Genomic DNA, 27,899 nt, shown 5'->3' on the forward strand with positions numbered 1-27,899 from the left:
CATACTCCACCCCAGATTGCACACAGAGGCTGAAAATGCATGTATGGAGTAAACCCCCAAAGGCTTTTTTAAAAACCAAGAACTCTTGAGCAAGGCAGGGACTTGGAGGCTAGTCGCCTCCTGCCACGAAGTCGAAATCCCGGAAGGCCGCCTGCTCCGCAGCTGTGAGGGGTCGTGCATCCCGGGGAGGGCTCAGTGTGGGGGCCTCCCCAGTAAACTCCTCATCGAAGTTGCTGACATCCGTGCGCCCCGAAAGTGTAGGCACGAAGGGTGGAGGCAGGCGACGGGCCAGCAGGACATCCCAGCCCAGAGTCTGTGGAGAGGGGACAGAGAGCATGATGGAGGGTGAGGATATCAAAGGAAGTCTGGAGGTCAGCAGGAAGCAGACAAGATGCGGAGGGGCTGGGAACTCAGAGAAATCAAGGGGTCTGGGGCAGCTCAGGGAAAGTCCTGTAATGATGACATGGGCCTGGAGAAGCAGTGGTAGTGATATTTAAGGGTAATGAATGGTGCAGACAAACGGAGGTGACGTTTGAGAGGAATCATGGTGGCTGTGGGGGGGCAGGGCAACAAAACTTTAAGATACACCTACTAGATTTGGGGTGGAAATGAACTGGGAAGAATACTCAGGTATCTTGGGGGTATCGAGAGGATGGGGAGGGGTCTGCTCACCCTGAAGAAAGGCTGCTTTTTCACATCTTCTGCATCACGCTCAGTGGATCCCAACCTCCGCTCTGGGTTCCTCCGCAGTAGCTGTGAGAGGAAGCACAAGTCGGTCTATCTGATTCCAGTCCCCACACCCTTCCCAGCCAACCTTGCACTAGGTGTGGAGAGGTGGGAGGTGTGCCTACCCTTCTCATGATGCCGATGGCCTCTGCAGACAGGAAGCGGGGATAGCGAACCTCATCGTTGACAATGCTGTCAAATACCTCCTCCTCATCGTCTCCAGGGAACGGAGACTGTGGGGCAGAGAAAACCAGGTTTTGTAAGACTCCACTTTTAGCCAGTCCACACACCAGCACTGCCTTAGAGCCCCGCTCCTTCGGGAGCACCCTTGCACTCCTGCTGGCCTTCAGGGTAAGTACCCACTTTACAGTTACAGCAGCAGAGTAGAGAGGGAAGCTGATGGTTCCAGATCATACTGCATGTGGTAGGAGCTTCCCATCCCACTCTGAGGCACATGCATGTTCTCTACAGAAAAAAGGGCAGCCTGGGCCTCACCTCTCCAACCAACATCTCATAGAGCAACACGCCCAGTCCCCACCAGTCCACTGCTCGTGTGTAGGATGTGTCCGTGAGCACTTCTGGCGCCAGGAACTCCGGGGTTCCGCAGAATGTGCTGGTCCGGTCCCCATAGCCCATCCCTGGGTGGGGGGGAGAGCAAGGCCATGTGAGCCTATAGCTAGGGGGAGTAGGACATGAGATGCTCCAAATCTCCATCCAGCCCTACCCAAATCAGTATGACCCGGATGTGGCTAGAGCTGGTGAACTATCCTGAAGCTGCTAGGGTGAGCAGGTGACAGCAAAGCCCACAGAGAAGAAAATGTCACCTGACCACCAAGGTACAGATGCACCAGAGGGTAGCCCACCCCCTATTCCTCTCATCCCAGGATTGCAGCCCCTCACCCTCCTTGCAGAGGCCAAAGTCTGCGATCTTGACGTAGCCCTCAGTATCCAGGAGCAAATTGTCCAACTTCAGGTCCCTGAGGAATGGGGGTGTCAGGGGATGTAAAGAGGGGTGACTGGGTAGGGATCAGGGCTTTGTGCAGAACTTGACCATGTCCAGTCTGTGAACAGAACATGTCTTCACGTACACACCTGTAGACAATCTTGTGTTCATGGAGGAACTGTAGTCCCAGCACCACACAGGCCGAATAGAAGCTGCAGAGATGCATAAGATCACAGCCTGGTTCCACAGGCTCCAAGGCCCCTGACCCCTGGGGTCCCAAAGCTATTCAGAAGGCAGGCCTGGGGTGGAGGGGGAGGAGGGGGAGGAAGAAAGACTCACACAGCCCGAGGCTCTGAGAACACATCGCTGTGGATGTGTAACATCAGGTCTCCCCCCGCTGAGTACTCCATCACAAAGCACACGTGCTCTGGGGTCTGGAAACAGCCGAAAAGGTTCACCAGGAAGGGATGTCCTGCCCTGGTCACGGCCGCCAAAATCCGCTTCTCACACATCAGACTGAACAGGAGGCAGAAGTCAGAGAGCCCCTGCCCTGCACCCATGCCCTCCGGGGTTCAGTCAGATCTGGATTCATTTCTCATTGTGGGAAGTGGGTAAGGGTACAAGGCCGACAGAGCAGCCCAAGTCCATGCTGGGGAACGGCTTGGGAAGCAGTGTGCCTGCCTACAGGCCCAGTGAGAGGACTAAGCAGGAGTGGGAGTGATCGGAGGTGCTGTGAGAGGACCGCAAGCACAGCCCCACAGAAGCACACGACCAGCAGCGCTACCAAGCACTAAGGCAGACACAACTGGGCTTCTGCAGCCCAGATCAATAATAAACTCTTACTCATTTGAGCTTTTGTCCCTAATTATTAAAGTTCCTGGTCATTAGAAAGGTGTCTGGGAAGTCTAGGGACAGCCTGAAGCCTCCACAGGGATCAAGAGCTGTGAAGAACTCTTTACTGTACCAGACAGTTATAAGAGGACAAGATCCACCAGCATCTGACGGAGGGTCAGGAGGCTAAGTTCTAAGGGAGGCCTGCCTTTCCCAGCATCAGAAAGCGCATCTGTTAGAGGCATGATTTTAACCAGGACCCCTCCCCAAAACTAAGGCAGTTCCAAGACCGAACATGTGAGTCTTGAACTCCTGCCTGTGACTGTGTGACCTCTAGTGGACTGTTGGGGGACAAAATCACTGGAAACTGAAGGAGGTCACAAATGAGTTGTAGGAATTGCTTCCTTTATCAGTACTCACAGGTAAGAGGGGTGTAACTTCTAGTCCATGAATCCCTCTCACTGAAATGCTCAGTAGAGGACACTCTTGGTCTGTTTTCCAAAAATTCCCAAGGGTCAGGGCAGGACCTCACCTCTCAACCTCATCTCGGGCTACAATGTCACCTTTCTTCAAGGCTTTGATGGCAAAGAGCTCCCCACTGGAGCGGAATTCAGACAGCAGCACCTGGCACACAGTGGGCACAGGGGCCTTAGTGGACAGCCGAGGCCCTGGGGTAAAGACTCTGAGCCCCTAAGTCCTCCCCACTGATTCACCTTTCCAAAGTGACCCCGGCCAAGCACTGCCAGGAACTTGAAGTCCTCAAGCTTCAGGGGCGACTTTCCCAGGGGGCTGTGGAAAAAGTGAGCTCATGGGGACTTGGAGGGTGTGCAGGGGTACAGGTAGGGACTAGGGAGGGGTATCACCTGCACAGGCCAGGGCCTGGGGTCTCCTGGGTCTCTGAAGGCAGCTCTGGAGAGGTGGTGGATTCATGAGTTGGAGAACTCTGTGGTGCAGAGGTCATAGTAGCCGAAAGTCAGAGCTCATGAACCTCAAAGGGCCTGAGCCACGCATCCTCTCCTCACGACTGATGCACACCCTCCTCACACATTCTTAGTGTACTTTTTCTTCACATGGGTAGCACAGGAATAGACCTGAGCGCTATGCATCCTTCCTAGCACTCTGCTTTATTTCTTTTGATCAGGCTCTCACCAAACTGCCCAAGCTAGTTTGGAACTTGTGTTCCTTCTGCCTCAGCCTGCTGGATAACTTGGACCCCAAGCTTACATCAGACCCTTTCTGTAGCCCTTTCTGAAACACTGTCTATGCAAAGATCAGCTGACTCCTGTGCTAAAGAACAGAGACCCTTAGCACACTCTGTCTATCTCGTCTAATTTTCCTCCCAGAATCCTGCATATTTAAATATCTTTTGTTGGCTTATTTAATTTACTGGTTTTAGCCTGCTGAAGATGCTGGGCGTGGAACCCATGACCTCATACCTACTAGGTGAGCACTCTGCTACAGAGCTTCATCCCAGCTGAGCCACACCACACCAGCAATGACTGAGAACAAGGGCCCAGGGTAGCCGTGGCTCAAGAAAAGGAAGGTGCTTACTACCCCAAGCCTTGAGGGAGATCCCTGGAATCCACAGGTGGAAGGAGAGAATCAACTTCTGCAAGTTGTTCTCTGATTTCCACACCACTAGCACATGTGCCCCCCCCCAAAGAAAACAACACACAAACACACAAATCAAAACAAATAAAAAGACTCAAGGATCTGAGAATGCAGCTTCATGGTGTAACACTGGCCTTGAGTGTGAGACCCTGGCTTCCATCTTCCTTCCTTTTCGAAATGGAGAAAAGGTGGCAAGTAGGTAGTACAACCAGGCATACACTCAGCAAACTAGGCCAACAGCAGGGTGTGGTGGGTGAAGGCACCTGCTGCCAAGACCGACAACTGGAGTTTGACCCTGGGACCCACAGGGTATAAGGAGAGAATTGACTCCTGCAAGTTGTTGTCTGACCTCTACATGAGCACCCACACACTCACACAAAATTAAGTGAATGGTAACACACATTTCAAAAAAAAAACCAGGCATAGTGACACATGCCTTTAATCCTAGCATGTAGGAGAGGAAAGCAATCTCTGTGTTTACAAGGCCTGTCTGTTCTATACAGAGAATTCTAGGATAACCAGAGCTACATAGAGAGACCCTGTCTCAGATAGATAGATAGATAGATAGATAGATAGATAGATGGATGGATGGATGGATGGATGGATGGATGGATGGATGGATGGATAGATAGATAGGTAGATAGACAGACAGACAGACAGACAGACAGACAGATAGATAGGTAGGTATTGGCAAGAACAGCCACCATACACCAGCCTGAACACAGCAGATGCTGAACACCAATGGGACAGCCTATGGTTAGATAGCCTACCAGAGCTAGAAATGGTTGTAGGGAAAAGGAAAGAAGTATCTAGTAACCCACACAAGCTCTGTCTATGGCAGGGCCTCCCTGGCCACGGTCACCCACATGCAGCTCTGGTCAGGCTCACAGAATGGAGTCAATTCCTTGTTTCTTTACAAAAGCATCCATGACCACAGAAGCAGAGGAAGCATGACAGCTGCCCCTCTTATCGATAGAGCAACACAGTTTGTCCTTGATATAAATTGTTTGTTTTTCCTGTTGTGTTTTGGATCAACAGCTCCCTAACAGAACTTAAGACCCACACCTTAAGAGGGAAACATGCCAGTACTGGAAACCTAGCCAACTACCCAGGGTTCGTGAAGTCATAGACCTTGGAGGAGAACCGACAGCCACCACTTTACTAAACCAGGATAACCCCTAACTACACTCTAAACATTTATGGTTACCAGTGGTTGGTTCTCAACCTGTAAGTCATGACTTCCTGGGGGCAGGTCAAATGACCCTTTAACAGCGGTCACATAAGACTATCACAGATATTTACATTACGATTCATAACAATACCAAAATTACAGTTTGTGAAGTAGCAATGAAAATAATCTTATTTTTCACAACATGAGAAGCTGTATTAAAGGGTCAACACTGGGAAAGTTGAGAACCACCGCCTTCTACCCACAGATAAAAGTGGTCCTCACCCTCATCAGGGAAACGTCTCTCTACAACAGATGAAGACCACTACAGAAAACCACAATCAGTCAAAATGCAGAAGTATGGAGCCCAGTTCCAGTGGATACATCTACAAAGCACTGCCATACCTAAGTCTCGGAGAACACTGAGAGGAGGGGGCTGTGAGAGCCAGAGGAGCAGGGAGTTTGCTATGACGCTGTATCAGAAGCTACACCTGTCCATCTCAAGAGCATGACCGTCCAAAGGTGAGCCGGACAAGGACAATAACAAGAGATATGCCACAGTGAATGGGGAAACGCCCACAAGGCCTCAATAGCCAGACTTGAAAACATACAGAAAAATGACATTATGTACATTGCACAAGATGTATATAGGAATATATATTTATACATAGATGCATGCAATAGCGGTTAATGAAAAAAGGAGCCATGAATTTGACAGAGAGGAAAAAGAGGTTTACAGGAGGATTTGGGGAGAGAAAAGCTATGATACAATATCAAAACTGAGAGAAAACCATCCCCTAGAAACTCTGCATAGCTGGGGTGACCTTTAGTTCCGTTCCCTGTGCTCTGCTTCCCAGAGCAGGAATCACATGGCACCTTTTCTGTCCCCTTTCACCAGCTCACACTTTGTTTCTTTTGTTCTTTTCTTTCTTGTCAGCCTGGGATAGAACCCAGAGTTGCAAGCATACTGTTCAAGAGCTCTGCTACTGAGCAAAGCTTTGGACCCCAAGCACATATCCCCCGCTAGCTTTGGCTCCTGAGACAGGGTCTTGATATGTAGCCTAAACTGACCTAGAACTTATTAGGCAGTGTGGTGACCACCCTGCCTTGACCATGCGACTGCTGGGAAGATAGGCTACTGTCACCTCGCCCAGCTTCCACGCTGATATTTTTAAGCAGGTGTAGAAAACAGGGTAAGTGCTGTGGATGTGGTTGCCAGAGCATTTGCCTAGCGTGCAGAAATTCTTGGATTTTATCACCAGTATCCTCTAAATTGGGCATGGTAACCCCGGCATGCAGGGGACTGAGGGAGGAGTTCAAGAGTTTAAAGCCTGAAACTATACTGAACAAAAACAAACAACCAGCCTTGTTCTGGATGATCCTGGGTTAGCATCTGGAGGTTTCTGGGGAAAAATTAAAAAAGCAGGTCCCCTGGGTTCCCCTGCCCAGAGGGGAGTGGGGCATACTCACCAGGCTACCTGAGGTGGAGGGCAGCCCTACTGGGCTCTTCTGGGATGAGCTGTCTGAGTCAGCACCAAGATTCAATTTCTCCATGGATATGTCTCTGCAGGAGAGGGAGGAGGATGAGCTGAGAAGCTAGGACCCTAGGAAACAGGAGCAGCAGGTGAAACTAGGGCCACGCTCCTTGCTTACCCAGTGTGCCGGATCTCAGAGCCTGGAGATGCATTGGGACTGAAGGTGCCAGTGGCCACAGCATTAGGGATGAGTCTCCGGAGCAGCCGCACCCAAGTTGCCACATCAATGTTCATCTGTCTGGCACGCTGAAATGCCTTCCCTGAGGTTGCAAGGGTAGGGTCACCACCTGTGACACCTTGGGGTCCATAGCTGTCCAACCCCACTCACTCAGACCCTCCTTACCTTGCTGCTTGGAGAAGATCTTTTTCTGCCTTTGGAGCCTAGGGATCCGCTCAATGATGGGGTTATGGAAAGTGACCTGTGGGGACATACTCAGCTACAGTGATCACACGAACCTATGTATGGGGTACCATGACACCAAATGTCCCTGAGGACATGTGGCTTGTCTCTAGCAGCCATGTGCAAAGCCAAGTCATTGTCAGTGACTATGCACTTGAGGGTCAATGACTTCACTCATGGATTCATCCAGGGATGGCTTCAGAGCTTGAGAACTCTTGGGAAGCGGGGACTTCACAAAGAACGGTGTCACAAGAAGCTGCCAGACCTACTCCCTTCTCCTCCAGTGTCTCCCTGTCAGCATGTGAGCAGCTCAACTCCACGACATACTTCATCACAAGCCCAGAAGCAACAGGGTAAATGGCTGCAACCCAGAAACCATGAGCTCAAAGAAACCTGCTTCCGGTAAGTTTATTTCTCTGAGTATTCTGTCAAGCAACAGAGAGGGGATGAGCATGGAGAGGTGGTCAGCACACTCACTGTCCGCCCTCAGACGTGCTGTGCCGCGCCCTCCTCAGTGAGACAGCACCTGACAGGACTAGGCATAGCTGAGGGAATGTGGTCCATCATGGAAGACATGGCAGCTCAGGCAGTGGGGTCCACAGTGGCAGAAGACTGAAGCCCATGGATATCTCAGAGGACCAGGGAACAGAAAGTGGCAGGAATTAGGGACTAGCAGTGACCCTAGTGACACATTTCTTTCAGTGAGACTCCAGCTCCTGAGGGTTCTATTACCTCTCAAAAGAGCCATCGGCTAGGGAGCAAGTGTGCAAACACACAGCCCTCATGGGGACTGGAATAGTTAAAGTTAGTTGTCAGGTTGACTAGAATAACCTAGGAGACCAGCACACTTGTGGTAGTTATGTCTATGAGGATTACCTATGGTAGTTATGTCTATCAGGGAAGATCCACCAAAGCTGTGACAGGCACCTGTCCCTGGGTGGGGGTCCTGCACAGGATGGAGAGGAGAAAGCAAGCGGAGCCCCAGGCACTCACCACTCTGCTTCCCAACTTCACTTCCTATACAGTGTGACTAGCCACTTACTGCTCCTGCCTGACTTCCCCATCGTGGGAGATTCTGAGACAAAAGAAACCCTCTTTTCCTTAAAATGCTTTTGTTAGGGTACTTTACTACAGTCACGGGAAAAATACCTAAGACAAGGACTTCATATTCAAACCACAACAGGCTTCCATCTTGATAAGGGAGGCAGGCAATCAGACCCTTCTCTGGAGAGAAGGAAGGAAGTCTTGCACCCACAAGACTGTCATGGAAGTCTGGAAAACAAGTCTCACATCTCCTATGACTTGATTCCCAAGTATAGTCCCAGGTTGGCCACACTGACATCATCTGGTTGTTAGGCTCAGCGATCCCAAAATGGCCCTGTGTACAGAAGATTCTGTCACAAGCCTGTGGCTCTATTTAGGAGGCAGTGTGGCCATTAGAAGTGAGGTCACTGGAGTGTGTCCACACACAGGCTATTGGGAGCCTAGCACCTTCCCGTGTCTCTCTTTGCTTCTGTATTCTGTTGGGTGCACATGTCTTCTCCACTTGTGCTGCTGGCACAGTGACACACTGAGCTACAAGTCCAGACAGTGACACACTGAGCTACAAGTCCAGATGAGGGTCACGGGCAGAAACCATGGGCCAAAACCCTTTCTCTTCCTGATTATTTCAGGTATTTGTCACAGTGACAGAAAGATGCCTTACACACTTGGGAACTGAGAAATATATTCTTAGACTCCTATCTCAGGCTGCATCAGAACCAAGAGGGATAGAGCCTGGCCCCTTGCTTCAGAAGCTCCAGTGATGATGGGGCCATCCATGTACAAAACCCATGATGACTTAGTCTAGTATTCCAACTTCAACACGTACAGGTATTGATCTCTAGACACAGAGTGTTCCTGCGCAGATGCCATGTATGGAGATCAAATTTAAATTACTCAAAACATCAGTGGGAAAAACTCTGTTTTCCAGTTATACCAGCCACAGTTCAGACAGAACATTCTGTCCATGGTAGAACTCGACATGGTGGGCTCAGTGGTTATAGCACTCCGGAAGATTCTATCAGCTGCCACCGTCCCTTGCTGTTAGGCTGCCACCAGCAACCCTGCCTCCACTTGAGTTTGTTGGTTGCTGTCATGCAGTGTTAGGGATGAAGCCAGAGCTCTGCGGGTGCCAGAGCTCTGCGGGTGCCAGAGCTCTGCGGGTGCCAGAGCTCTGCGGGTGCGAGCCCAGAGCCCACACGAGGCTCGCCCAGTGCTTGGCTTTTGAGACCTCACTAGGCTGCAGTGGCAGATGTTTCTGGCTTGTTTTTCTGTTTTTTAGACAGGGTCTCTCTATAGACCTCGCTGGTCTGGGACACACTATAAAGATCAGGCTGACCACACTCAGACGTCTACTTGCCTCTGCTTCCAGAATGCTGGGATTAAAGGCAAGCACCACCCCTCCACTCAGCTTTAGCTGTGTTTTTTTTGGTCAGTCCTTATATTTTTGTCCTCTTGCTCATCATGTGGCTTGAGGTTGTAAGACACCTAGTTAATGTTTGTTTGCTTAATGTGTATGAGTGTTTGCCTTCACGTATGTCTGTGCAACACATGTGAACCTAGTGACTGAGACCAAAACAGGGTGTCAGGTCAGAATTGGAGTTATAGACAGCAATAAGTGGTATTGTAGGTACTGGGAGTCAAATCTGGGTCCTCTGGAAGAGCTGCTGAGCCATCTCTGCAGTGCCCAGCACTGCCACATGTGTGTCGGTTACTGCTGACTGTTCCTTATGCACCTGCTCCTGGCACCAATCCCAGCTTTCATGAAACTCACTTCCCATTAGGGCTCAGAGCATGTGAAATTAATCTCCCCATGCTAGACAATCAGAGGCAAGGAGGCAGGAAACATCTTGGGGTCAGAAACCAGGCTGTACCTCGGCCACCAGACAGCCCTGGGGCTCCATGTCCAGCTGCACCTCATGCCTCTCGTTGTCCAAGAAGTCCTCCAACTTCAGAAATTTGAGAGCACACAGACCCCTCTGGTCACGCCAGAACACAGCCAACTCCAGCTCCCGAGCCTTGAGAAAAAACAGGGCCATCAGTTCTTTCCTGTGTCTGATGCCTAAACTCCCCTTCTTTTACTCCCTTTGCCCGCATGGCTCACCCTCTCCAGCTCCAGGGTAAAGCTCTGGTCCCAGGCATTGGGGCCGCATGGCTTCCAGGCTGTTTGCCCCACCACTGTGTTGTCCAGCTTGAGCACGGTGCTGACCTCAGCTGAAACCAGGAGAGGGCGGCAGGAAAGGGGGAGGGGAGGGCTTGCTGTATATCCGGTCAGAGTCCCTCAACTCCCTCAGTGCTCTGCTAACTTGCCATTCACAGTAAAGCCTTTAATTCAGACTGAGGGTTTGGGGAAAGGGATTGCTCATTTTTGTGTGTTTTTCTTCTGGTTTTGAGATACAATCTTACTCTAAAGACCAAGCTAGCCTAGAAATTACTATGTAACCCAGACTGGCTTTGAATCCTCCTGCCTTGGCCTCCTGGGTCACATGTCAGCCCTCATTTATGTTTTGACTTTTGAGACAATGTTTCATGTATCTCAGGCTGGCCCTTAGCTTGTGATCTTCCTGCTTCTACCTCCTAAATTCTGGAAGGCTTGTAAGGCCACACCAGATATACATTTGGTTTGTTTGTTTTTGAGACAGTCTTGTGTAACTTAGGCTGGCACTGGATACTCTAAGTTTTGAGTATGATTATGAATTTCTAAGCCTGCTGGGAGTACGGGTGTGTGCTACCATACTTGGTCTACCCAGTGTTAGGAATCAAACTAAGGGCCTTATGCATGCTAGACAAGCTCCACCTAATCTGTCCCCAGCCCACTGGGCTGTGTAAGTGCAGGCCTGTGGAGCTCAGCAAGCTCACACCAGTCATCTCCTGCACTTCAGACGGCTTCTGCGCTTTAGTCCCAGAAGACTAGGACACCCTTCCCTACTGAACACTCTCTAGCCATTCATTCTACTTCCTGTCTCTGTGGGTCTGTGGCTCTAGGACATGCTATGAGTGAAATCAGCCGTCCTTGGCTTTTTTTGCTTCCTGCACCATTCTTAGTGTCCATCTGTGCTATAGCACGGTTCACACTCTCCTTGCTTTTAAGACTGAATCCTAGCCCACTGTTTGTGCAAAACACCATGTGCCCATCCACCAATGGCATGGCTTCTCCCTTCTTGCCATTGTGAATAATGCCACAAATTGGGCATCTAACAACCAAACCCTGACTCAGTTCTCTGATGACATATAGACGCTAAACTGCTAGATCATGTGATTATTGCTAATTTCACCTTTATAAAAATAAAGCTGGGCTTCGGCTGGAAGGAACCAAGACTTCAAATATAGTAGGCAAGTATTCTACCCCTAATCAGTGACTCCAGCACCTCACTGGAAGGTTCTAGGCTGGTGCTCTGTCACTGAGTCCCATCTTCTCTCTGGGGGAGTCTAGGCAGCTCTAACCCTGACCAGTGTCTCAGCCTCTCTTCTATTCCCCATGATGGCTAGTTCACTTTGCATTCCCACTCTCAACACAGGTTCCAATTTCTCTACATCTTCTCTTAAGTTTGTGAGTTGTGTTTTGTTCTGTTGTCTTGTTACTGCTTTGGTAAGTCACCCCAATGGAGGTCACATAATTTTTTTATTTAATGTATTCATTTTAATTTTTATTATATTTTATTCTTATATGTATGTGAGTTTTGTGTGCATGTATGTATATGCACTAGGTATGTACCTGGTGCCTGAACAGGTCAGAAGAGGGTGTCAGGTCCCTTAGAACTGGAGTTACAGATGGTTGTGAGCAGCTATGTGGGTACTGGAAACTGAACCTGAGGTCTTCTGCAAGAGTAGCAAGTGCTCTCAACTGCTGAGCCATCTCTCTGGCCCCTGACTTTTATTTATTTTTGAATGATGTGTGTGTGTGAGTGTGGAGGTTTGTTCACATGGGTGTAGTGACCAGGAAAGTCAGAAGAGAACAGTGGATCCTCTGCAACTGTGGTGATAGCGGTTAAAAGGCACCTGACATGGGTTGGGGTCCTCTGCAGCTCAGTGCATACACGTAACTCCCAAGTCCTCTCTCTAGTGCCCAATAACGTATAATCAGCACAGAAGCCATGGCAGTGGTGGTACCACTTACTTAGTTGCTGAATCATGAATCACCTGAGCCCAGAGTGTGAGGGCAGCCTGGGCAACAGAGTGAAACCCTGGCCTTAAATAAATAAGCAAATAGACAAATCAATAAAGAAAATGCCACAAATGTGGCCTCACCACCCACCCACCCACCCACTCCCCTGAGCACTCACTAGAGTTCTCGGCTTCCCCCTTGAGGCTGCTCCGTCCACTAAGGCTTCCACTTCGGCTGTAAAGGCCCCGAGCCGGGCGACTCAGGAAAGGAGTGCGGCTCTCAGGGGTCCCAGACGCCCCCGCTGAGGGGAGAGGGTTCCAGGGGATGGTCTCGGGAAGGTCTTTGCAGCCCACCACTCGTACTTCCAGGGTCCCTGCAGGAGAGGCAGGCTCGTGGGAGGGAGGCAGAGGAGAAAGGGCAGCCAGGGAAGTAGGGGTCTAAGGAGGAGACATTCAGGGCAGCCAGGGAAGACAGCAGGACTGCGGCGAAGATGTGATGATCTGCCATGGCTGCTGCCTGGATAGAGGAAAAAGACAGGGCCTAGGAGGAGGGTGAAGACAACAGTCTAGAGTCAGAACAGAGCAAGAGGATGGAGTTGCTTGGCTGGTAGAGATGGAAATGGGGACCAGGATAAAGAGGAAGGAGATGATGAAGTTAGCATAGTCAAGGCTGGGGAGCCGGGACTAGATCCCAAGAGCGTGGTCAGTCCGGAGCCCACCTGTGAGTGGTGCAGGCTTGCTCAAGGTGCTGTAGTGAGTGGCAGGAAAGGGCCCAGGCAGTAATGCGCTGAAGGCTGCCGAGGAGGCTGCGGTGAGCTCCTCCCGAAGCCGCCGCCCCTTGGGGTGATCAGCAGGAAGCTCCCCCAGGCGCCTCTCCAGTGACTCCCTCAGCAAGCCCAGCTTCTGGTTGGACTCAGTCAATTTCTCCTGAGCCTGAGACAGAAAGGCAGAGAGAGAGTTGAAGACAGGCATAGGCCTTTCTCCAAGAACCCACCCACTTCTAGCAACTTCTTCCTCAGACCTAAACCTCAAACCTACTTAGACCCAACAGGTAAAGCCTTGAAAACTAGGCTTTCCCCCTTGCTGAACCCTGAGGCACCACCCCCACACAGCTTCTTTCTGTGCCCCACCTCTCACAGGCCTCACCTCTCCCTGAGACTCTACTCTCTCTCTGCTCCTAGCTTAGACATGAACTGATGTCTTTCCTCCTTGCTACTGAGGCTCACACCTAGTAGCAGTCCAACTGAGTTACTGTTCCACCCTCACCAGGACCTATCGCTGGTAAATAAATCCCCTATCTCTCCTATGTCCCTTAAATGCCACACCCCTAGCAGAAGCCCTCAATGTCACCTCGCTGACTGCCTTCCGGTCTGGGGCTTTTGCAGCACTGAGCAGGCGCAGAACATTCTTGGCGCCTTCCACTACTGCATGCTCCACTCGAAAATGGTGTCGTAGCTCCTCAATGCGTAGCTCTACAGCTCCCAGGTCTGGATCTCCTACGAACATGGGTCACAGGACAGTGAGACAGCCTTCAGACCAGTCTGACCCCAGACACACCACCATGTGCACAGGCTCACCATACACAGCCACCAAAGCACACCATGATTCTTGCCCTGGAAGGGCCTGTCACCTTTCACCCAAATTCAGTCATTCTTACTCAAACATAATGTCTAGGGACACAGTTACCTTCATAGAGATGACATGCAGGCACACTGACAACCTAGGCTCAGGGACATATGTTGTAACAGTCCCTTGTCATTCCCAGGGAAACGCTATAATCTACAAGGGTGGATATTATATACACCCAGCAGCCATCACCCATACACTACATTTTTCACCAGGGGACTGTCAAAGACAAAACTCAGACTCTCATATGACACTGGTACCCTTCGTGTCCTACTGACCTTCCAGCAATGGGGACACAGTAAGAAACTGAATGTGCATGTCCTGGGCCAGTTTACATGTGGAGCTCATCCCCAGTGAGATGGCACTGGAGTCACAGCCTCTAGGTTAGATGAGGGCATGAGGTGACGGTGCCCTTAGAGCAGAAACAGAGCTGGAGCCGCGTAACGCACCGGTAAACCACCTGCCTGGCGTGCAGGAGGGCCTCATTCCATTCCCAGCACCGGTAAACCACCTGCCTGGCGTGCAGGAGGGCCTCATTCCATTCCCAGCACCCAAAAAGTAGCATTAACAAAATAAGAGGGGGCTGGAGAGATGGCTCAGCAGTTAAGGGCACTGACAGCTCTTCCAGAAGTCCTGAGTTCAAATCCCAGCAACCACATGGTGGCTCACAACCATCTGTAATGAGATCTGATGCCCTCTTCTGGTGTGTCTGAAGACAGCAACAGTGTACTCACATATGTGAAATAAATAAATAAATTTAAAAAAAACCCAAGAAACTGCAAAGACAAGCAAGGAGCCCAGTGGAGTGGAGTAGACCCATAACCTCATCACCTGGGACACAGAAGCTGGAGTTAGAGTAAGTTCCAGGCCAGCCTGGGGTACCTGAGACCCTACCCCCACCCAAAGGGGGCGGGGAAGATGAAGGAGCCTGTCATCAAGATTGCAACCTGAATTTGATTCCCAGAACCCACATGGTAGAAAGAGAGAACTGACTCCCAAAAGGTGACTCATTTACTTATGCCAACACAATCACAAAAATAAATAGGAGGAAAAATGAATATAATCAATCACAACACCTGGGAGGCTGAGGCAGAAGAATTACCACAAGTCCAGGGCCAGTGAGAGAGCAGGGCAGATGCCCAGCTCTCGGCATCTGAGATGGTTGTTTCTGTTCTGTTCTACTGTGTTTCACCATCTAGCCCTGGCTGGCCAGGAACTCCCAAAGACGTGCCTGTTTCTGCCTCCTGCGTGCTGGGACTAGAGGTGTGTGGGACGATAGGCCTGTGTCACTATGCCTGGCTCACCAAGGGTCAGTCACCACTTCTCAGCTCTGTGCATGTGGTAAAAAGCAAACAGGAAAAAATGGTTATACCTGCACGCCAATAAAACTTTCTTTATTGGGGCTGGAGAGATGGCTCAGTGGTTAAGGGCACTAACTGCTCTTATTTTCTGGTGTGTCTGAAGACAGCTACAGTGTACTCATATATAATAAATAAATGAATAAATCTTTAAAAAAAACAAACAAAAAAACCAAAAAACCAAAAAAAAAAAAAAAAAAAAAAAAAAAAAAAAGCTTTCTTTCCAAAGGCATGTGGGCCTGTGACTCCGAACACTCACAGGTGAAGAAGGGAGGATTGAGAGTTCAAGTCAGGCTTAGGCCACAGAGTAAAATCTTTTCTCAAAATTAAAAAAAAAAAAAAAAAAAGGATAGAGTGGGGAATAGAGGCACCATGGAGGCAGAGGCAGGCAGCCTGGTCTACACAGATCAAGGCTAGCCAGGGCTACATAATGACGCCCTGTCTCAAAGCACCAAAACAGGCTAGACATGATAACACGCACGTTTAGTTTCAGCACTCGGGAGGCAGAGGCAGGAAGAGCTCTATGTGAGTCTGAGGCCAGCCTGGTTTACATAGTAAGTCCCAGGACAGGCAGGGCTGTTATACAAAGATCCTGTCTCTAAACTAAAGTAAAAACAACCAAGGGGTGTGCTAGAGAGATGCTCTGACTGTTGAAAAGCTTTCTGCTCTTCCAGAGGGCTCAGATCTGGTTACCCACAGTGGATGGCTCACAACTCCCTGTACCTCTAATTCCTGAGATCTGATGCCTTCTTCTGACCTCTGAGGCACCTGCACATGCACACACACACACACAGGCACAGAGGCACACACACACACACACACACACACACACAAATAAGTCTTTAAAAAACCCTAAAAACAAGGGACAGGGCATGGTAAGTGTACCGGTGCCTGCACAGATTTTTACCATTGGACGGTTGGGGGCACGATTAAATAAAAACACAGATCTAGTTTATAGGAGCCGTGGATTCTACCCTAAACACAACAAAAGGAAGGACGGACGGACCCACAGAAGGGATGGACCCACAGAAGGACGGAAGAAACCATCAGGGGCCTTTGACCTGAGGGTGGCATTTGGCAACAATTACCCTAACCCAAACCTAGAAGGAAACAGGCAGAAATAGACAGGAACAGGCTCCATTCACAGTGAGGTTAATTCCTGCCTCCTTGCCCTCCACAACAGGCACTGTGGGTTGAAGACTGAGCCCTGGCAGGCAGCCAGTGTCTGGGAAGAGGGAAAGGTCTAACCTTGGGCCTCCTCCAGCGCTGCCTGACTCTGCAGCTGGCCAGCCTGCAGTGCCTGGAGCGCCCGGCGGAGCTGCATGCGGATGATGTCAATCTTGGTCTTACTATCCTGCAGCATCTGCTGGGCCGTCAACAGCAACTTCCGGTCCTAGGGACAGACATGCAAGGTGACAGGCAGAGTGGGAACTCAGTGTGAGCGCTGACCCTGCTGTCCACATCACAGAGAGTGGTATGTGCATTCCCGTGGTCCTGGGTCCATGGGCTTCTGTCCTAGCTCTGCTGCCTGACACCTTAGTGTAGCTGGGCTCTGCTACTTTGTGGGTGCTTCTTTTTCCCACTCTTTATGCCCTAGGTTTCAGCCTCATCACTAGACGGGAGAGAAAAAGGGATAGAGGGGAGGGAGGGAAAGAATAGGGAAGAAGGGAGAGGGATCCTTGGGTCTAATTTCTCCTTTCTTCTTTGACCATGATTAACACACCGAAACCAACCCCAAGTGACCAACCACCTCCAGCCCTGCCGATTGGCCCTCTGAAGTCCCCAGAATTCCAAATGTCACACAACTGCAGAAACTCTCTGCAGCTGGCAAAACTGTGCCTCTGCTAGAGCCACTAAGCAACACTGTTCTATCAGTGTCCTCAGGCTGAGTCTGCTCTTGTGTGTCGGTGCGCCAGCAACTCTTTCACTGTCTTCATTCCCTCCATCTGTTTGTGATTCAATATCTGCACCTTCCTCCCTCCACATGTTAACTACTGCAACTGCACACTGGCCTCTAAGCTCTCACCAGTCCCTTCTAGCCTTGGAGAATCATTCTATTTTGAGTAGCACAGTTACTTAGAATTTGTTTCCTATAAGGCGAGTGCATTCATGTGAAGCCACAGGCCTTTCAAACGCCTGCGATCTATCATGTCTAGAGGACGGCATGCTATACCGTCTTCGACAGCATTAGCAGGCATTTGGGAAAGCTGATCTCCTGAGGCCAGGCTGCCCCTCCTCTGTCTCTGGAGGTACAGCTGGTTAGAGGTTAACCCCTTCTCTCTAAACTGGTTCACCGGATTGTTCTCTCACTTTCTCAGCTTGTCTCTGCCCTGACTGCCCTTGGGTACAGCTTCTTTCCCTCTTTCCTTCTGTGGGAAACTCCTGCTCTCTCTCGGGACTGGGCTTTTGTTCTCTCTTTCCTGGTGCTCCCCACCTCTACCTGCAACCTCTCCCATGCACGGCCGACTCCAACCCTTCCTAAGAGTGGGCAGAGTGACCCCTTTCCCATTTCAGTGATTTTTGTGTTTCTCCGGCCTCTCCATTTCCACTAGCAAATTTTCTAGCTGCCCAAACAGTCCTGAATCCTTTTTCAAAACAAAATATACAAAAAAGAAAAGAAAAAAACCCCTGAGAGCAAAGCAGAAAACAACCCAGTGGCAACAATCACAATATGTTTCTTGCTGGCGTCTTTTTTTTTTTTTAATTTTTATTTATTTATTTTATGTAAGTACACTATAGCTGTCTTCGGACACACCAGAAGAGGGCATCAGATCTCATTACAGATAGTTGTGAGCTGCCATGTGGTTGCTGGGATTTGAACTCAGGACCTCTGGAAGAGCAGTCAGTGCTCTTAACCACTGAGCCATCTCTCAAGCCCCCTCTTGCTGGTGTCTTGAAAAAAGAAAATTTATTCCTTTGTTCCTATTTGTTTTGTCTAATTTCCCATTTTTATCCTTAACTTTCGAGTTCCATGTTTGGGCACCACTTAAAGCCTGTCTTTTGTCACTTTATAGGTTTTCTCCAACCATCATCCCCCTGGTTTCACAGCCTATCACTAGATAGGAGGGGGTATGAGGGAGGGGGAGGGAGGGAAAGATCCTTGAGTCTTATTTCTTTCTTCTCCTTTCTTTGGGCTGACTAACAAACCACAACCAGCCCCTCTGAATGATCAACAACTCACCCCACCTATCTAGCATTTATTGTCCCTCTGAAAAGTCCCCAGAATTCCAAATGTCACACAACTGCAGAAGCTCTCTGCAGCTGGCAAAACCGTGTCTCTGCCAGAGCACGAGGCAAACCACAGTCAGCTGCTGTGGACGATCTGAAGCAGCCCCACATCCCACACCTGGGATTAAAATGAAAATAAATATATTCTTATTTCTGAGTTTGTAAAGAAACAAAAATTCCAAAATTGTCATGACAGTTTAGCTTGGTGACCTCAGCGTTGCTTTCTCACTTGTCTAGGCCTCAGTGCCCTCATTTGCAAAGTCTGGACCTCCACTGGACTGAGGACTCAGCCCAGTTTGGACCAGCTACATCTTCCTCACCTCTCTGAACATCTCTGTACAAGCATCTGCAGAGCCTCAGACAAATGTCCATGCACTGTAGTAGCATAAGGTGCCTGGAGCAGACCAGTGCAGAGGCAGGAAGCAGACTCGTAGCCGATATGTGGGACACAGCCTCCTATCACAGCGATGAAATGTCCTGGAACACTGTCTTACCTTGGTGCTGCCATTGCTATAGGTCTGGATCATGTTTTCTGCCCCCTGTTTGACCTTGAGCTCAATGGCCAGCTGCTTCTCCAGGCCAGCCACTCGGCTCAGGTTGGTGGATGAGCAGACATGGCTGCCCTCTGCAAGGGATTGGGGAGATTCTGAAGAAACGAGAAGAGAAGAGAATCCCATCAGTGTATCCAGGAGACCCAGATTTTGTCCTAGCCAATAGGAAGCCTTCATCCAGAAAAGGAGCCTTGGGGCCAGTACACCGGCAGGAGACCTATGGTTCTCACTGACAAAATGGGCTTCAGCATGAAGGAGAGTTAGTGACCAGGCGTGCAGGTCTTCAGGGTTAGCTGGAATAAATGTCCCCATGTACATCAGCTGTGTAAGCCCACGGGTGTGAGTGTGATTATGTCTGTAGATCACAGGTGGTAGTACCCTAGATGTGGGTGTAACAGTGTATGTGTTTGCTTTCGATGACACTGCTTCTTGTTGGTACAACTCAGTTGTGATCTCTAGGGGCTTCTGGGGATTCTGCTTTGAGATTTGGCTGTTGTCAGAGGTGAGGTCTGTACCTCAAGAGAGATGCAGTGGTGGGGACTCCGTGCAGAAGGGGCTTGTGAGACTCTTGGCTGAACTCCAGTATTGGACCTCAACAGCTGACACAGCCATATATAGAGGGGCTGAGCCTGTTGGCTGTATGTAGAGTCGGCTGTGGATGGGACAATGGTGGGATACCTCTGAGGTTGGTGTGACCCAGTGGGAGAGCTCTAATGTCAATGTGAGTTAGTGTCCCTAGAGAGAAGTGACAGATGCAGACCTTCATGCTGTTGTGCTGCTGTCCCTAGAATCATGCGGTCATGTTTGCTGTGTGCTGCTTCAGTGGCATGACTGTACTTCTTTGGGCATGTGCGACAGTATAAACTCTCTGGGTATCTTCTGGTGTTCCTGTGAGCATGAACATTGTAGCTACAAGACGAAGTCACTGTAACCTTGCTTTGTTACTGCATGAACACACATAAAACTACTGAACTCTAGCAATGACAAATTGTGTTGTGGGTTTTCTTTTTGTGTATGTGTGCACATGTGTGCATGCATGTGTGTGTTCATGGAAGCTGGAGGGACAGCGAGTAAAGTTCCTCAGTTGTTCTCCACCTTCCTGCCTGCCTTCTTTTTTGGGATAAGGTCTCTCACTGAGCCTGGAGCTCTCTGTTTTGACTTGCGTGGAGCAGTGAGGCCAGAGATCCTCATGTTTCTACCTCCCAAGTTCTAGAATTACCAACACATAGGACGTTTTACTTGGGTGCTTGGAATCCAAATTTGAGTCTTAATACTTATACAGCAAACACTTTCCTGGCTAAAGTGTTTTATAACATAACTCCTCAACCTGTGGGGTTTTACTTTAACCACAATCAAAAACAAAATTTTGTGTTTTTAGAAACAGGGCTTCTCTGTGTAGCTCTGGCTGTCCTGGAACTCACTCCATAGTGGCTGGCCTTGAACACAGAGACCTGCCAGCATCTGCCTCAGAGTGCTGGGATTAAAGGCATGTGCCACCACCATCAAATTAAAACATAGGTTCAGGTCTGTAATCTCTGGCACTCAGGAGACTAAAGCCCCGCCCTGGCAGCTTAGAAAAATTTTGTCTCATAAACCATAAAATAAAAAACAAAACAAAAAAAGAGAAGAACATAAATATATAAACACACAAAAGATATAAAACAAAGCAAAAAAGAACAGAAAAGTAGTCTACAACTGCTGTTGTATTGGGATGACTTAGGGAGTCTTGAGGGTGAGAGATGTATGTGCAGTATGTAGGTGTTTGTTAGTGTGACTATGAGCTTCTGGGTTCTCATGTGACAGCATGTTACTCAGACGCTGTCTGGAAATAGCTGTAACGGTGTCCTCAGTTATCTGGTGACAGTGTGTGGGTCTCTGGTGTTATCTGGATGCTGGTGTGTCTATCTAGGTACACCTAATGCCAAGAACAGCTCTGAGGTGTGACTGTGTTTATCCGGGTGCTAGTGGCCCTGAGAGTCTGGCCTCTCCCGTGGCTTCTGTGGATCCAGGACAGTGTCCTAATGGAATGCAACTCCCAGGCTTTCTGCTCACCGCTCCCCGCTGCAGGGTCAGGTAGCACCACATGTGCATGCAGCTCCTGCAGCTGCTGGTGCAACAAGTCAAGGCGCCGAGCAGAGCCCCGCAGCAGCAGCTCCACAGGGGCCAGGCTGCGGCCCAGGTCAGTGGTGGCCCGCCTCAGGTTCTCTGCGCCCTCCTTCAGCTTCAGCTCTTTTCGGATCTCCCGTTTTAGCCGCTCTCGTTCCAACTCCAGCTGCTGCTGCACCCCAGGGGCGGCCAGGTCTGCCCCAGCCAGACCCAGCTGCTCCAGCAGGGACCAGCTTCGAGGCTCACTCTAGGGGGAGGGACCAGACACAGAATGTCAGAAGCTAGAGGGGGCAGGTGATCTCACAAGGACACAGCTCACCAGACCCAGCACCACCCTACCCTACTTCACCCTAGAATGCCAAGGACAGGGGCCTGACCATCATAAATGGATATCTTGGCCAGAGAGATGGTTCGGGGGTAAAGGTTCTTGCTGCCAAGCCTGCCTGAGTTCACTCCCTAGGAATCTACATAGTCGAAGGATATGACCAAGTCCTAAAGATTGTCCTCTCTCTCTCTCTCTCTCTCTCTCTCTCTCTCTCTCCCCCCCCCCCCTCTCTCTCACACACACACACACACACAGATGCAGGATAAATAGCTCTTGAAAGAGGAACTGAATTCAGTTTCCAGCCTCTAATTCCAGATCCAGGGGACGACTTGATGCCTCTAGCCTCTGCAGGCACTGGTATGCATATGCACATAACTCCACAGATATTTATGAATAATAAGGAAATAATATCAATAAGTAAATAGGAGATCAAAAACTAGGTCAAGCATAAGGCCCCTTCCTTCCCTATGTGCACACCAGGGTCCCCACAGGTATGCCCCACCCCATCTCCCTTAATTTGTTACCTATGCAGTGGGGTTCTCTCAGATGACCCCTTTTCTCTTCTGCTTTCCTGCACTCCTAACCAGGAAGTTCCAAGAGCAGGCTACTGTTTCTTTTGCTGTCCTCCAAACCCAGGAGGACCTAAGAGACAAATCCTGGCTTCTCTCATCTGCATTCCCAAACTAGAAGGTCCCAAGGGCTGGTCCTGCTTTCCTATCGTCTATATCTGGTACTCCAAAGAGCAGAGCTCTTCTCCTCCCACATCTCCCAAACCTGAGCGCTGACACAGCACCCAAGTTCCACCCTCCACCTGGAAAAGTCACCAGTTCCCCTCCTCCTTCCTGCCCTTAGTCTCCAATCGAGAACACCCAGAACAGAACCTCAGTTTCTGCCATGTGGGGTTTTCCTTCTACCATCCTGTGGAGACCCCAGCCCCTACCTCCAGCTCCAAATCCAAAGGGGGATCAGCAGCCATCTGGGTCCTAGGTCTGGCTTGAGAGCCACGCCCTCTTCCTGAACCTCAGCCCTGACAGGGCCTCTGGACTGCCACTTCCTCTTTCCTTCCAGTTCCCAGCATCCTCTGCACCAGGCCAGCTCTAGGGCAAGTTTTTTGTTGTTCTGTTTGAGGGTGGGGCTGTTTTGGGGTTTTTTGTTTTGTTTTGTTTTTGGAGACAGGGTCTCTCTCCATAGTTTTGACTGATCTGGAATTCACTATGGAGACCAGGGTGGCTTAGAACTCAGATAACTACCTGCTTCTATATCCCGGGTAGGTGTGTGCCATGTAAGAGGTTCTTTCAACATTACCCCCTAAATGGCCATGCCTGTTTCTCTGGAGGCAAGTCCGGGAGAAACAGTCCTCAGTACCTCACACACTGGTAATATATATCCACAGTCTATTATGTAGCAGGCAGGATCTTAAGTGTGTGAACCATAGGCTCTTAGGTGTGGTCACATTTCCAGCTTTGCAAGTGTGAGATTTGCACACCAATTGAGGAACTACCTCTGTAGGACTGGCCTGTGGGCATGTCTATGGGATATTTTTTTGATTGCTAATTGATGTAGGAGGGCTCAGCTTTCTGTGGGCATTGCCTTCTGGGCAGGTGGTCCTGGGGTGTATAAGAAAAGGGGCTGAGCAAGCCAGAGGAAGTAGGCCACTGAGCAGTGTTCCTCTGTGGTTCTGCTTTAAGCTTCTGTCTTGAGCTCCAGCTCTGACTTCACTCCATGATGGACTATAATTTATAAAACCAAATAAACCCTTTCTTCCCCAAGTTGTTTTTGGTCAGTCTTTTATTACGGCGAAGGAAAGCAGACTAGACCAGTCCCCACCTGCAGTAGTGTGTGGGTAGAACATAGGTTCCTAAAGGTGTGCAAGTCTAGCTCTGCAGGTCTGTGCCTGGCTCAGTGTATGCACAGAATACTAACACACACACACACACACACACACACACACACACACACACACGCCTGCAGGTGTATGTCTGTGACACAGGCTCAGGAATACACAGAGTAGCCGGTATCGGCATGGAGGTGGGACACAGCTTCATAAATGTACACACTCCCATGCCTGCCTGCCCTGCCCCTTATAAACAAACAGCTGTGGGTGCTAGTTTAAATGCCTCTAGAAGCCTCTCACACGTACTCTACCTGCCAAGTGGCCATAAACCACAAGCTTATGCACATGTGCATGCAGACTTGCACCTTTGTCTGTGTGTGTGTGTGGTACAGGGCTTGTACATGCTCATACTTCTTTTTAGATGCACCACCCATGCCCCAACAGCAGCCACCCCTGAGGTTCTTCAGGCCCTCAACCCTGCTACTGTCTGTCCATGTCACTATTGAGAGACCCTTCCACTTGGCTCTTGTCCCCAGTTTCCCCTTAAAGATCAGAACAGGGAGTTCTGTAGGGAGTGTGTGTGTGTGTGTGTGTGTGTGTGTGTGTGTGTGTCCTCAAGCACATGCACACGCTTCCGGTACACAAGCAGCATGAACTTCCTGCTCCCTCCTACCCAGATGTACACCCTGGCTGCTCACAGTTTGGAAGCCTAGGGAGCCCACCTGGCTTACTAGTAGCTCCCTGAAGCTAACACCAGGAAAAAACAGCCTTGAGGAACCCCAAACAGCAGCCCACAACTGTTTGCCAAATATATACTAAATCTCAACTGTCAGATATAGCAGTAACAAGGCTGTTTATATCAGGATCAAGATACATATGAGAACATTCTATTCCCCAGTGGATTTTGCCATGATCCTAAAACTGCTCTAAAAATGTATATACATATCATATTTTAAAATAGTAGTAGTGGTGCTGGAGAGATGGTTCAGCAGTTAAGGGCTCACACTGTTCTTCCTGAGGACTGGAGTTCAGATCCAAGTACCCATAACAGACGGCTCACAAATGCCTGTAACTTCAGTTCTGGGTGGATCTGACGCCTCTGGCTTCTGTGGACATATTACATACCCCAACATATATAATTAAAAATAACAAATAAATAAAAGTAATAGTAGTGGTGATTACAGCAGCTACAGCTCGCACGGGTCTCAGCTAATGTCCTTCCCTTGCACACGCACTGTTTGTCTGTTTCGCTTCATACTGTTTTGTCACTGGGTCTCACTGAACCCAAGATGGCTTTGAATTCAATACATCGCTCAGGGTGCTCTTGAACTCCTGATCTTCCTGCTTCTAGCTTGCCAGTGCTAGGACTGTAACATGCACCTTAGCACCTAGCATACCAAGATGCAAACGCTAGAGAGGGATTCATAAGACAGGTATGAAACTATCTTCAAAATGAAGAAATCGAGGCCCAGCAAAGCGTATTGCTGCATATCGGGGCTGGGGATCTCTTTGAGTTCCAGACCAGCCAGAGCTACACAGTGAGTCCCTGTCTCAAGTTTTAAAAAATAGAAAGAAGGGAGGGAGGGATAAACGAATGAATGATCAAATGAACTAGCTGAGGCTCCACGCCCCAGGTCCCACAGGCAGCACGAGATAGGGCCAAGATTCGCACTAGCTGGAAAGAATCCCATACCCAGAGCAGTAGTGAGCCACTGTCACAGTGAGCAATGTTCTCCTAGACTCTTAAGTCCTTCAGGAGGGCAGGCGAGGTTGCAGGCCAAGAACACAGATCCTGTGTTCCTGTTGTCTCCTGACTGTGTATCTGAGCAGTAGTCACCATCGGGGAAAACTAGGCCTCAAAGAGGCCATAGCTGCCCTCTCAGTGAAGGTGGGGTTGCCTTCTCATCACCTCTAGAAACACATGTCAGTGGCTGGGGTCTTTCTTGTTGTCATTACAACCACCTATCAAGTGTCACCATCCTGAGGGGCACAGGATAGTCGCCACCACAAAATGATCCAGGCATGAAGGCCATTGCTGGGGCCTTGGGAAGGGACATGGGTTCCCAGCTTAGACTGTTCAAAGTAAAGATGTCACAGGAGCACAGAAGTGCTGAGGCTCCACATCTCTCCCCATAATCATCATCTCCACCCACATCCCCACCCCACGATTTCTCTGAGTTGCCCTGGCTTTCCTGGAACTCTATAGACCAGGCTGGCCTCAAACTCAGAGATCTGCAGGCCTCTGACTCCCAAGTGCTGGCATCAAAGGTGTGTGCCACCACCACCAGAATCTCATAACCATTCTTAACACCACTGCCTCCTCCAAAACAGAAACGAGACTCAGTGAGTTAAAGGCATTTGACCCAAGAGTTCATTAGGGAAGGCAGCATTGGTATTTAAACCTGGCCTCACTGAGCAACACTCCGGCATAACCAGGCCCACCCACTGATGCCCAACAGTACCCCAAACCCAGCAGGCAAAGCAGGTACACAGCCAAGAGCAGGGCCAGCTCAAGCATTGGAGCAAAGAGGAAAGGTGAAGGCCCTTGACCCCACCTCCCGCAGAGAAGGCCTGAGAATAGGAAAAGCATGCAGGGAGGGAGGCAGGGCCTCCTAAGTCCTCCTCCCCTGGGTGAGTCACTTCTGCCCAGGGACAAGGAGTCACTTGAGGGCAGCAGGGCAAACGCCTGGCCTGGTCTTGAGGAATTAGAACGGCAGCTTCTCCACCTGTCATTACAGATCTGGAGACACCAGACCAAGAACTGTCAACCTTGGGGAAACCCTCTTGGCAAAGTGGATAGGAACCCAAAACCCCACTTCCTGAGATTTCAATGCCTGGGGCGTTTCCAGAATCTAGACAGGACATCCGTTTGCCAGACACAGAACAGACAGGCATGGAGCTGGTTGGACAAGGCAGCAAGTCCAAGCGGGAATGAACATAAGGGAGAAGACGGGAAGGGGACCAAGATGTAGGTCCAGCCTCATTCTGGGAATCAAAGCCTCCATATGCGTCCTATGTGGGACCCGCCAAGCACATGCATGTACTGGGAGAGCCCTACACAGCCCTACACAGTGGGCTTGAAGGGGAGCCGGCACCGGTGCATCAGCCTGGAGGTCTGACCTTGTGAGATCGGCAGCACCAGATACGCCCAGCTCCTCGGCAAGGCCGGCAGGCCATCAGCAGGACTGGGAAAGAGGGGTACAAGAGGGTACAGGGGAGACATGGGGGCAGGTGTAGAAGGAGATGAGAACCAGTTACACAGAACAATGGACTGCATGGTGAAGAATTGGTGGAGCCACAAAGATACAAAGATCTCAGATTTGGGCCATTGAATTAGAGAGCGGGAAGTCAGTCACCCCGATCCTGCTTCCTCTTGGGAAGGGTCGTTCAGTAACGCCCAACAGGTCGCACGGGGAAAGCCATGTGGCTGGCAGACGCCAGTCACAGGTGTCTGTTTCGGGGGATGGGGTGAGCAAAGATCCAGCCCTTCCAGAATTAAAATCCTTCCTGTCTATGTGACAGGACACGCCCCACCTGGGTTACAGCTCCATCTGTCAGCCTGAAGGGTGGCTACGGGGAACAGGGCGGAAGAAGGAACCCGGCCTCAGGCCTAAAGAAGTGACTTAGACACTTCCTCCAACAGGTGCCCATCTGGGTGGCGTCAAGACCATCGTAAAGACGTCTGCAGGCGGGGGTGGCCCGGGCTTTGTTGTGCGGGAGAGGGGATCGGGTCGGGCACTCACTCCTCCGGCCGGCGGCAGGGTGCCAGGCACCTGCTCCAGGTGAAGCGGCACCTGCCAGAAACCGAACGCTGAGGACCCAGAGAAGGGCACGGGGACCAGAGGCACCGAAACCCGCAGCTAGCCTCGGACACCGAAGTGGGGACCCCGCTGCACCCGCTGACCCTCGGGGAGGGCCGGAGGAGGGGATGCAGTGGTAGACTCCCGAACAGCACCCCTTCCTCCAACCAGGTCGGCGCCTCCACCTGCTACTAGGGCCCGCGCGGGCTCCCGATGGGGACCTCGTCCCGGACTCTGCCCGTGCCTGGGGTCCTCCGCGCCGTCCCGCCGTTCCGTGGGTGCGGACAAGTCGCCTACCTGCACGGCGTCGCCGGCCATGTCCTCCGGCCGCCCGCCAGGGGTCCCAGCGCCGAGGGAGGGCTTGCGAGCGCGCGGGCGGGGGCGGCGGGAGGCGCGGCGCCCCGACCCTCCCTGGCGCGCTGCGCGCTCCGGCCTGCTGCGCTTGGCCCGGCCAGGCCAGGCCTCCGCCGAGCTGCGCCCTCGGGCCCCAGCGGCTGCAGGATGGGTCACGTGAGCACGGAGGTCCGCGCCTGGGGAGGAGGCGGGGCGGGGGCGGGGCTCCCGGCGGCCCCCGGGGCTTGCAGCAGGGAGTGGGGTCCGTGTTCGCTGTGCGGTTCGGCGAGCGCTCCTCGGAGCGCGAGGGGGACTCTGAACGGGCCTAAGCGGCCGCGAGCCTCAGAAACCTTGTCCCCCACCTCGGACCCCTCTGAAA

At 50.7% G+C, this 27,899-nt stretch overlaps 1 protein-coding gene across 2 annotated transcripts; it reads right to left on the reverse strand.

Annotated features, from left to right (window-relative positions):
- Window positions 1-109: 109 nt before the first annotated feature.
- PKN1 (protein kinase N1) lies at window positions 110-27,674 on the reverse strand (the record flags this gene model as incomplete). 2 transcript variants are annotated; one of them, XM_080936986.1, is made up of 22 exons in its annotated part: window positions 27,485-27,674; window positions 21,175-21,475; window positions 19,066-19,217; window positions 16,592-16,736; window positions 13,710-13,855; window positions 13,079-13,292; window positions 12,539-12,733; window positions 10,360-10,469; window positions 10,130-10,273; window positions 7,158-7,233; window positions 6,933-7,074; window positions 6,750-6,843; window positions 3,364-3,443; window positions 3,214-3,289; window positions 3,033-3,124; window positions 2,009-2,185; window positions 1,819-1,881; window positions 1,627-1,703; window positions 1,222-1,364; window positions 852-959; window positions 673-753; window positions 110-313 (listed from the first exon to the last, which is right to left on the reverse strand). In XM_080936986.1, the coding sequence occupies exons 1-22, from the start codon at window positions 27,503-27,505 to the stop codon at window positions 110-112; spliced, it is 2,841 nt and encodes a 946-aa protein (XP_080793112.1). In that variant the 5' UTR covers window positions 27,506-27,674. The 2 variants fall into 2 exon arrangements, 1 of the variants encoding a protein (XP_080793112.1); XR_013975522.1 differs by lacking the exons at window positions 110-313; window positions 1,627-1,703 and having other exon boundaries at window positions 723-753.
- Between the last annotated feature and the right edge of the window lie 225 nt (window positions 27,675-27,899).

This window comes from Micromys minutus (assembly GCF_963924665.1).
Source record: "Micromys minutus genome assembly, chromosome: 24".
NCBI classification, from domain to species: Eukaryota; Metazoa; Chordata; class Mammalia; order Rodentia; family Muridae; genus Micromys; species Micromys minutus.